Here is a 12,156-nt window from a genome sequence, read left to right as displayed (position 1 = left end):
ATCTAAAGATTTTTCGTTACCAAGAATTTCTGTAAGATTCATTAGTAACCAATACTTAAAGCACTGGAAATGTAACTGAAAGATTTGAAAAATGTTTAGAGAAATGTACATTAAAGGATGGAGAAATACACTAAATAATGTATTGAGAATGAATTTGTATTTGTAACTTTCAGGACCATCGGAAGATGCTGACAACTTTCAGCATGAATTGCGTGGTGTGATTCCTAGGAGTTTTGAATATTTATATAACCTCATCGCCAGGGAAAAAGAGTTGGTTAGTGTTGATATACATGTTGGTCTTTGTTATATTTGTTTTACTCTTACTGACCGGCTATCCATTCAGTAAGTGTTTTATTACATGTCATCATCAGAAATTAATTTTCACAATTAAATTTTTAACTTATTAACCTAGTAAAAACGGAAATATGTGTTAAAAATCATAGGTACCTGGGCTTGATCTGTCCCATATGTCTTTAAATTATAGTACCACTTTCTGTCACAAAGAAAACAATTAAGGGGAACCCGTTTCTTGGGAGTTTCCTCCGCCATGTTTACCGATCATCACGTGATGAACAATGGTCACGTGAATGTTGTGTTGGCAGTGATCAGTGAGAGTGAACGGCAAGGGAGATCACTGCGTAGAAGTTTGATAAATGTGTAGCTTGTTAATATCATGATTTACCAGAAGATTATAATACATATAATATGTTTCTTGAGTCAGTTACTCAACATCTCTTATTGTACCCCCCGACAACAAAGTTGTAAGGGGGGTATACTGGTTTCAGGTTGTCTGTCTGTCCGTAGACGCAATCTTGTGCGCACCATCTCTCCTTATCCCCTTGACAGAATTTAATGAAACTTCACACAAGTGATCAGTACCAACAGTAGTTGTGCATGGGGCATGTTAGGTTCTTTTAGAAAAAAAATTTGCAGAGTTATGGAACTTTGTTTTTTTGTTACTATACTATATACATAGACACAATCTTGTGCGCACCATCTCTCCTCATCCCCTCGACACAATTTAATGAAACTTCACACAAGTGATCAGTACCAACAGTAGTTGTGCATGGGGCATGTTAGGTTCTTTTAGAAAAAAAATTTGCAGAGTTATGGGACTTTGTTTTTTTGTTACTATACTATATACATAGACACAATCTTGTGCGCACCATCTCTCCTCATCCCCTTGACAAAATTTAATGAAACTTTACACAAGTGATCAGTAACAACAGTAGTTGTGCATGGGGCATGTAAGATTATTTCAGAAAAAAAATTTGCAGAGTTATGGGACTTTGTTTTTTTTGTTACTATACTATATACATAGACACAATCTTGTGCGCACCATCTCTCCTCATCCCCTTGACACAATTTAATGAAACTTCGCACAAGTGATCAGTAACAACAGTAGTTGTGCATGGGGCATGTTAGGTTCTTTCAGCGACAAAAATTGCAGAGTTATGGGACTTTGTTTCTTGTTAACATACTATGTACATACAGTCTGCATATGCAATCTTGTGCGTGACTAATCTACCAAACCTTTGCACACAATTTAATGAAACTTCACACAAGTGATCAGTACCAACCCTAGTTGTGCATGGTGCATGTTACATTCTTTTAGATAAATATTCTGCATAGTTATGGGACTTTGTTTTTGTACCCCCCGACAACAAAGTTGTAAGGGGGGGTATACTGGTTTCAGGTTGTCTGGCCGTCTGTCCGTAGACGCAATCTTGTGCGCACCATTTCTCCTTATCCCCTTGACAGAATTTAATGAAACTTCACACAAGTGATCAGTACCAACAGTAGTTGTGCATGGGGCATGTTAGGTTCTTTTAGAAAAAAAATTTGCAGAGTTATGGGACTTTGTTTTTTTGTTACTATACTATATACATAGACACAATCTTGTGCGCACCATCTCTCCTCATCTCCTTGACACAATTTAATGAAACTTCACACAAGTGATCAGTACCAACAGTAGTTGTGCATGGGGCATGTTAGGTTCTTTTAGAAAAAAAATTTGCAGAGTTATGGGACTTTGTTTTTTTGTTACTATACTATATACATAGACACAATCTTGTGCGCACCATCTCTCCTCATCCCCTTGACACAATTTAATGAAACTTTACACAAGTGATCAGTAACAACAGTAGTTGTGCATGGGGCATGTTCCGTTCTTTCAGAAAAAAAATTTGCAGAGTTATGGGACTTTGTTTTTTTGTTACTATACTATATACATAGACACAATCTTGTGCGCACCATCTCTCCTCATCCCCTTGACACAATTTAATGAAACTTCACACAATTGATCAGTAACAACAGTAGTTGTGCATGGGGCATGTTAGGTTCTTTCAGCGACAAAAATTGCAGAGTTATGGGACTTTGTTTCTTGTTAACATACTATGTACATACAGTCTGCATATGCAATCTTGTGCGTGCCTAATCTACCAAACCCTTACACACAATTTAATGAAACTTCACACAAGTGATCAGTACCAACCCTAGTTGTGCATGGTGCATGTTACATTCTTTTAGATAAATATTCTGCATAGTTATGGGACTTTGTTTTTGTTACTATACTGTATACATACAGTCTATATACATACAGTCCACATAATTATGCAATCTTGTGTGCATCAAATTGCAATGTACTGTGTCAGTGGATGCGGGGGGTACATTCATCACCTTTAGTGATAGCTCTAGTTTGTTACTATACTGTATACATACAGTCTATATGCATACAGTCCACATAATTATGCAATCTTGTGTGCGTCAAATTGCAATGTACTGTGTCAGTGCATGCGGGGGGGTACATTCATCACCTTTAGTGATAGCTCTAGTTCATATGGGAAAATTTAATAATAATACAGAAGTTTGTGACATTGTTTAGGTATTAACTAAAATGAAGAAACTTTGATATTTCAGCATGGTGATAGTAAAGAGTTCTTGTGTAAGTGTTCCTTCCTAGAAATATACAATGAACAGATATTTGACCTCTTGGAACCATCGTCTAATTCTCTGCATCTACGGGAGAGCCTGAAGACTGGGGTATATGTGTCTGGCCTATCTGAACAGGTGGTTGCTGATGCTAGCGAAGCATATGAGGTAGGTCTGAACTTCAAACTTGATAGCATGACTGGTCTATGAAGTAGACGATCCCCTTTTTTAGCTCACCTGAGCCAAAGGCTCGTGGTGAGCTTTTGTGGCTGCTCAATGTCCGTCGTCAGTCGTGTATCGTCCTTCAACATTTTCTAAAAAAATCTTCTTCTTGAAAACCACTGCACAGAATTACACCAAACTTCACAGGAATGATGCTTGGGTTGTCCCCTTTCAAAATTGTTCAAAGACTTTAAATCCATGCAACCAAAAGGAAAAACTTTAAAAATCTTCTTGTCCAAAACCGCAAGGCGTAGAGCCTTGATATTTGGCATGTGACATCATCTTATGGTCCTCTATGAAGATTGTTCAAATTGTACCCCTGGGGTGAAGAGAGGCCCCACCCCGGGGGTCACAAGTTTTACATAGGCATGTAGTAAAAAAATTTAAAAGTCTTCTTGTCTAAAACCACAAGACCATGGCCTTTGATATTTTGTATGTAGCATTGCCTTGTGGTCCTCTACCAAAATTGTTCAAATAATGCCCCTGGGTTGAAAAGAGGCCCTGCCCGGGGGTTCTCAAGTTTTACATAGACTTAAATAGGAAAAAAACTTTAAAAATCTTTTTGCCTGAAACTGCAATGCCTAGGCTTTTGATATTTTAAGTATGTTGCCTTTCCTTATGTTTCTCTACCAACATTGTTCAAATTATGTCCCTAGCTTGGAAAGAGGCCCTGCCCTGGGGATACCAAGTTTAACATAGACTTATATAGGAAAAAAAATTAATGGTCTTCTTGTCTGAAAGTTCATGGCCTAGGCCTTTGATATTTGGTATCATTGCCTGGTGGATCTCCAGTTTGTTCAAATTATGCCCCTAGGGTGAAAAGAGGCACCGCCCTGGGGGTCACTTGTTATAATTATGAGTTATATAGGAAAAAATACTTCAAAAATTATCAGATCATATTTCCTAGACTGTTTAATTATAATTACCTGATGACCCCAAGCGATTAGGGATCACTTGACTGTGACCTTGACCTACTGACCTACTTTCTTGTTTTTTAAGATACAGTCCTGAAATTTGGATGACATGTACAGTTTTGCACACTGATCTTAAAACTGACTTTCAGTTCCCATGAATATTACCTACTGACCTACCTTCTTAATATTTTAGCATCAGTTTGCCATTTGAAACATGTGGCTCATATTACTCAGGTGAGTGATCCAGGGTCATCATGACCCTCTTGTTAGGGGGGAAGGTGGGGGAACAGTAAGTCAAGGTCACGGGGAACTGAACCTTGAAAACAGTTTCCACTCAGTATTATCTCCTCTTAAACCACCATGCCAATTTTGATGACACTTCACAGGGATGTTCCATGGATGTTCTTCTTTAAAAATTGTTCAGAGATTTGAATTCCTTACAGACATCTGGTTGCCATGGCAACTGAAATGAAGAACTGTAAAAATCTTCTTGTCTAAAACCATAGATCATAGGGCTTTTGTATTTGGTATGTAGCATCATCTAGTGGTCTTCTACCAATGTTGTTCAAATTATCCCCCTAAGGTCAAATATGGCCCCACCCTTGGCATCATGGTTTACATAGACTTATATAGAGAAAACTTTGGAAATCTTCTTGTCCAAAACCACAGGGCATAGGGCTTTGATATTTGGTATGTAGCATCATCTAGTGGTCCATTACTAAGATTGTTCAAATTACCCCCCTAGGATCAAATACGGCCTAGCGCTTGGGGTCACATGGTTTATATAGAAGTATATAGGGAAGAACTTTGAGAGCTGTAAACACACACAAAACATGTAATGGTTAAAATGAAATGCATGTATGTTACATTTATTTACAGTGAGGCTGAAGAAATCTGAAATAACCCTTAACCTTTTTCATTTCTAAAATGGACTGGTCCATCTTTCAATTTGGACAGTACCATTTATTATTTGAAGGGGTGTTCACTGAAAATTTTACTGACTGAATAGCAAACAGAGCAGACTATGATCAGCCTGCACATCTGTGCAGGCTATCTTGGTCTGCATTGGTCGCAAAGGCAGAATCACTTGCCGCCGTAGATATGCTTTTCATGTGTGTCATTATTTCAGGTATTAAGTTCCAGTTGGATGAACAGAAAAGTTGCGTCTACAGCAATGAACAGAGAGAGTTCAAGAAGCCATGCTGTTTTCACATTACAGATTGAATCAAAGGTGACTTATCTTCTAATTGTTAGGAGACTCATAGCTTTTAATAACCTGAAATTTTGTAAAAATAATTATTTTTCTCATTCTTAAAATTTGGAAAACAAAATTATTTGGATATTTTTCTGTTTCTTTATTTTTTGGAGAGCACATAAAGCTATATAAAAAGGCTAACAATTTAGGGTAAAAAATATGATTCTGGAACATGAGATGTATTGAACTTCCTGCCCAAAAGGACACAGTTTTAATTAATCATTTGATCAGTTATAAAATGATATTTGTTAATTGTGTGTAAGAGGCAGAATAAATTTATGACAAGCATAATTTCCCAAATGATTCTAAAAACTAATGTTATTTTCAGTTCAATCCTTTATCACTGCATAATCTTGTAAATCTGCCCTGATGATAATCCTGAAGCAACTTTACACAAATCGTTGAAAGTAGACAATAAACGTCAAAATATCAGGTGTCGGCATCAGCGTTGGCGTCACACCTTGGTTAAGTTTTTCGTACCAGTCAATATTTGGACAAAACCTTTTGACATATAGCTTTAAAATTTTCTACACAGTTGTGTGGGAGACATTGATTTACTCCTGTCTGTGTGTGTGTGTCCGTGTCCAATAAGTCCTCGACCAATTATGATAACTAGCCAAATCGGCTCGAGCATTTCAGAATTATGGCCCTTGAATTACTGAAAATAACTCTGTAGACAGATGCCAGTGATAACATGTATTGGTGCATGGTTGATTCAGATACATAACTATTCAGATAATTAGGCAGTTGTGGGAGATATGCGCTTTTCTCAAAAGCAGCTCTAGTTGTCTTTGAACTTGGAATATAGGTGGGTGGTGATGAGTTAATTTGAATAGTCCATATTACTCCCCCATCCCTACACCACTACCACTTGTTCTGCAAAAAGAAAAAAAGGAAAAAAAGTTTATTTTGCCTTACTTAGTAATCCAACACCGCTGCTGCACAAAACCCCCAAACCTGCAATCCATTGCCACATTACATGTATTGCCCTGCTGTACAGAGTACTTGTTCTGTTTTGCTTAGCAGCTAAACAGTTTTATTTTTATTTTACACAGGAGTATAAAGGTGGGTTAGAAAACATAAAAACATCGTCATTGAATCTCGTGGATCTTGCGGGAAGCGAACGACAGAAAGACACTGGGGCAAGTGGTCTTCGTCTAAAGGTAAAACAAGCAGTTGTCCTTCTAGCAAGTTCTAGGTGCATTTACAACTTTATTTCTCTTTCTATATAATCTATATACCAGTAACTGACTGATACTCAATCTAGTCTCTGTGGTATAGTGCACTTACATTCATAATGAGGAGGAATATATTTACACTTTCTTGGAACTGTTCATACTGAATGTGATACAAGTTGTGTACACTTTGATTGGTAGTGCTTTATTCAGAATCATTACTTTTTTTTTTCATTGTGTGGAACACAAGTGTAGTATACACTTAGAAAAAAAATTGTGTTTCGATTTACATAGTTTTAGCTTGACTTTATAAAGGATGGAAAGCTATCTTATTCGCAAAGGCAAGTGCCCACAGTTTGATTTAAGTTTTGGTTCACTTTCGCTTTATATCTGAAAAGGATTTGCTTCAAACTTATTACTGTTCCTCTTCATCACCCACATTATATGACACAAGGGCCATACCTCTGGCACCAATATTTCATGAAGTATTTCCCAGTTTTACTTAGAATTTCAGAATTGAAAAAAAAATCACTCTGTCACTTGATGGTTTCCAGATCATCACACACATCATATGATACAAGATGCATAACTCTTGTGCAGTATTTTGTGAATTATGCCCGTGTCTTTATTAGCTCACCTGAGCACACAGTGCTCAGGGTGAGGTATTGTGATCGCTCACCGTCCGGCGTCCGGTCGTTGTATGTCCGTCCGTCCAGCGTCCGGCCACACTTTTCTTTAAACAACATCTCTTCCTAAACCAACAGGCCAATTTTGATGAAACTTCACATGGATGTTCCTTGGATGGTCCTCTTTAAAAATTATTCAAAGAATTGAATTCCATACAGAATTCTGGTTGCCATGGCAACCAAAAGGAAAAACTTTGAAAATCTTCTTGTCCAAAACCGCAAGGCGTAGAGCCTCTATATTTGGCATGTAACATCATCTAATGGTTCTCTATGAAGATTGTTCAAATTATGCCCCTGAGGTGAAAAGAGGCCCCGCCCCAGGGGTCCCAAATTTTACATCGACATATAGGAAAAAAACTTTAAAAATCTTCTTGTCTGAAACCACAAGACCTAGGCCTTTGATATTTGGTATGTAGCATTGCCTTGTGGTCCTCTACCAAGATTGTTCAAATTATTACCCAGGGGTGAAAAGAGGCCGCGCCCCGGGGGGCCCAAGTTTTACATAGACTTATATAGGAAAAAACTTAAAAAATCTTCTTGCCTGAAACTACAAGGCCTAGGCTTTTGATATTTGGTAGGTTGCATTGCCTAGTGGTCCTCTACCAAAATTGTTCAAATTATGCCCCTGGGATGAAAAGAGGCCCTGCCCTGGGTGTTCCAAGTTTTATATAGACTTATATAGGAAAAAACTTTAAAAATCTTCTTGTCTGAAAGTTCAAGGCCTAGGCCTTTGATATGTGGTATGTAACATTGCCTAGTGGTTCTCTAACAAGATTGTTCAAATTATGCCCCTTGGGTGAAAAGAGGCCCCACCCTGGGGGTCATTTGTGTATGAGTTATATAGCAAAAAATACTTCAAAAATTATCTGATCATATTGCCTAGACTGTTTAATTATAATTACCTGATGGCCCCAAGTAATTAGGGGTTACTTGACTGTGACCTTGACCTACTGACCTACTTTCTTGTTTTTTAAGATACAGCCTTGAAATTTGGATGACATATACAGTTTTGCACACCGATCTTAACACTGACTTTCAGTGACCATGAATGTGACCTACTGACCTACTTTCTTAATATTTTAAATCGTGACCTACTGACCTACTTTCTTGTTTTTGAAGTTACAGCAAAGAAATTTGCACCACATGTATAATGTTTGATATAGATTTCAATACTCATCTTGAAAAGTCTCATATTACTCGGGTGAGCGATTCAGGGTCCCTCTTGTCTCTATTATTACTGAATTGGCTTCATTCGAACATAATATGTGCTGCACCATGAGAAAACCAACATAGTGCATTTGCGACCAGCATGGATCCAGACCAGTCTGCGCATCTGCGCAGTCTGGTCAGGATCCATGCTATTCGCTTTCAAAGCCTATTGCAATTAGAGAAACCGTTAGCGAACAGCATGGATCCTGACCAGACTGCGTGGATGCGCAGGCTGGTCTGGATCCATGCTGGTCGCAAATGCACTATGTTGGTTTTCTCTTCGTGTGGCACATATTATAACAGTTGTTTAACATCTTCACCCACATCATATGACATAAGGGCCATAACTTTCACCAGTATGTCATGTAAATACACACTTATTAGAATTGCAGGTTAAAGTTTTGATACACATTCACTATGTCTCTGTTATTACAAAATGGATTTGATTGAGACTTGAAACATTTGTTCGACATCTTCACCTGCATTATATCTGACACAGTCCATGAAGTATAGATGTGTGTGTCATTTTTTTTCTTGGATGGAGGAAGATTGGTGGCACTCGTACTCCTAAATTTTCATCACTTATTATATCACTAGATGCAAAGTATATGGGGGCTATAATGGAGTCATGCATATCCCTCCATCCTTCTTGTTGGCTCCATATCTTTTAAACCATTTGAAAGATTTTTATTAAACTAGCGTCAGTTGTTTACCTCATCAAAGTGACATTCAGAGCTTACAGCCCAGCTTACTAGGTCCAAAGTCAAGGTCACACTTGCAGGTCAAAGGTCAAATAAATTAATATCCATATTGTCAAAACCACTTGGAAGATTTCCATGAAACATTAAATGTTTTCTTCGCCAAGACAATGTGCAAAGGGTTTAACTTGGGTCACTATGTCCAAGGTCGATGTCAATCTTGGAGGTTAAAAGGTCAGATAGCTTAACTTAGTGTATGCTCTGTACCTTCATAATCGCTGGTTAAATTTTCATAAAACTTGCATCATTTATTAACCTCACAAATGAAAGTCAAAGATAATGATCACAATTATGTTCTCAGTGTCAAAGCAGCATCTTTGGTATTAATCCCTGAAAATGATAGTTTTGAATATAACTTCACACATAAACTTGGTATCTTCCCTCTTGTGAAGTCTTAGCGACTCCAGTGAAAGCTCAAGTTTTCTCAGATATGTCCCATTACACTATACAGCGTTTAAATAGTAAAGTATAATGTCATTTCTGACAGCTCGTGTTTGTTTTATTGTAGGAAGCGGGATCAATTAATAAATCATTGTCTAACCTTGGAAACGTCATAATGTCGTTAGTGAGTGCAGCAAGAGATGGCAAGAAGAGATTCATACCTTACAGAGACTCAAAGCTTACCTTTCTCTTACGGGTAAATACATGTTATACTTATAATGGTTATACATTATTATTACTTTAAGGAACTTAGGTAAATGTTTATATGTTAGAATTTTCAAAATGTTTCGCAATGTCTATTATATATGAGAAAACATGAAATCTGTATGATCTGAATTTTTACCTACTTTTTATACGCCTGAAGGGAGGTATTATGTTATAAGGCCGTGTCCGTCTGTCCGTCCGTCTGTTAGCAGTTTTGTTTGTGCTCTGTAACTGTTTAACCTCTTGAAGGGTTTTGAAGAAACTACACAAATGATCACCACATGGAGACCATGTGCAGAGCGCATGTTTTGGATTCAAGGTCAATGTCACACTTAGGAGTCAAAGTTCATACCTTTGGGCGTATATTGCTCTGCATTGTGGTGCTCTTGTTTATAGCATGACAAAATACATAAGAATTTTTCTACATGTTTTCCAGAACGCACTGAAACGTGGAGTTTTTACTTTTTATTAACAGTCACCAACAGGTGAATTTCAAGTTTTAAAAAATGGATAAAAGAAAGCATTATGTAAAATGTTACATCACAGCCAACATTGTATTGTTGAATAATTTCAGGATTCTCTAGGAGGCAATGCCAAGACAAGTTTGATTGCCTGTGTACACCCTGGACACAAGTAAGTTACTTTTGATTTCAGTCATATTTGGTATAAAACAGCAAAATAAAAGCTGAATTGAGCATAGGAATATTTTATTGAGCTGATATTTATTTAGCTCAATTTTGTTCCTCACAGACTGTGAATTCACACTGCACGTCAGTACATGTATTTAAGTATAACAATATTTAGGTGAGAATATAGGGTTCTTTACAATATGTTTACATTCAGACTTCACACAGATCAGCTTATCAATGGACATATATACAGCTTCCATAACTCTTACACTGATCAAAATTATTTCCTTTTCAGTTTCAAAATTATTCCCCTTTCCATACTTCTGGTGAACGTTTTGTATACAAGCTAGTGCTCTGTAGAAGGGTGTTCCATCCTTAGACAACTTTCGTTTCTGTGCATGTAAACATCAAAGTTGCAATTTTCCCATAGTCTGCCAATATGAAAACTGGTTGTTAAGAGTTTCATTTTATTTTGAATTTTTCCAGTAAAAAAAATAAGCACACACATCTTTTTTTATAGACTAAATTGTCTAAGGATATAATGCTTTGAAAACTCAGGATTATATTTAGTTCTATGATGTAGGAAGAAATTGATCTTGTATGCAGATATACCTTAATGTAGTTTATATATATGAATGAACTGTCTTCTTTGAAATTAATGGAGATTGTACAGTGACATACAAAATGCTTGGTCATTCCACTTTTACTCACAATTCTCTTCTCTATAAACTCATTGAACAACTGAAAAAATATCAAAACTTGCTAAATAGATAAACTAGTCAAATGTGGAAAGGTTTTGCCAGAGATCCATGGCCCTTTTTGTGTGAATGAATTCAGTTTTGCTGCTCCCTGTATGCTTTCAGGTGTTTTGGAGAGACACTCTCGACATTGTTGTTTGCAAAGAGAGCGAAGATGATCAAAAATAAGGTAATATTACAATATAAAATCTTCTAGCTTTTTTCTGTTACCAAAAGAAGAGATAACATCTGCTGGGTATTTTTTTTCACTTCCCGATTTAAGAAGAGATAGTTTTAATAAGGCACTTTTATCTTGTAAATAATATTTTTTTCTTCCTTCACAGCTATAGGTTTGAGACATCACTTACCGTAGTAATACACCCATTCACTGTCACTGCCATAGTTTTGACACTTCAGTGGTGGTGTAATACAGCCCTTCACTGTTGCAGGTTTGAAACCCCACTGGGATGTAATATATCCCCTCACTGTTGTTAGTTTGATGCCTCCCTTGAGGGTGTAATACTGCTACTCACTGCTACAGGTTTGATGCACATCCCAGATGTCCTGGTGCTTTCTCCACCATTAAAAGCTGAGAAGTTGTTATATGACCTAAATTGTGCCGGTGTGACTTTAGAACAAATCAACAAATTTACTGTAATACAATGTACAAAGAACTTAGTTATTAAGCAACAGTTTTATTGTTTTCTTCTGTTTACCTATTGTTGACTGGATTGTAAAGGAATATTCTTATTATATACTCGACATCACTAATCCCGCGTCATCACTAATTTCGCGGTATTTGAGTTGCGCCACCTACGTGGTGTTTACATGTCAAGTTTGTGACCTTTTTAGCTCATCTGATTTTTTGAAAAAAAATGAGTTATTGTCATCACTTGAGCGGTTGTCGGCGTCGGCATTGCCTGGTTAAGTTTTATGTTTAGGTCAGCTTTTCTCCTAAACTATCAAAGCTATTGCTTTGAAACTTGGAATACTTG

The 12,156-nt window shown here is 37.1% G+C and overlaps 1 protein-coding gene across 1 annotated transcript in view; it reads left to right on the top strand.

The window, feature by feature from the left end:
• LOC123550651 (kinesin-like protein KIF15) overlaps positions 1 to 12,156 on the top strand; it is a 62,616-nt gene that overhangs the window by 6,316 nt on the left and 44,144 nt on the right. Inside the window, exons 6-12 of the mRNA XM_053545237.1 lie at positions 174 to 274; positions 2,920 to 3,099; positions 5,197 to 5,298; positions 6,378 to 6,485; positions 9,659 to 9,787; positions 10,370 to 10,428; positions 11,288 to 11,351. Of these exons, the coding sequence (XP_053401212.1) occupies positions 174 to 274; positions 2,920 to 3,099; positions 5,197 to 5,298; positions 6,378 to 6,485; positions 9,659 to 9,787; positions 10,370 to 10,428; positions 11,288 to 11,351 (743 nt within the window). The remainder of the gene's footprint in view (positions 1 to 173; positions 275 to 2,919; positions 3,100 to 5,196; positions 5,299 to 6,377; positions 6,486 to 9,658; positions 9,788 to 10,369; positions 10,429 to 11,287; positions 11,352 to 12,156) is intronic.

This window comes from Mercenaria mercenaria, chromosome 6, assembly GCF_021730395.1.
Source record: "Mercenaria mercenaria strain notata chromosome 6, MADL_Memer_1, whole genome shotgun sequence".
NCBI lineage: Eukaryota > Metazoa > Mollusca > Bivalvia > Venerida > Veneridae > Mercenaria > Mercenaria mercenaria.
This window is presented reverse-complemented; position numbering and strand designations above follow the sequence as displayed.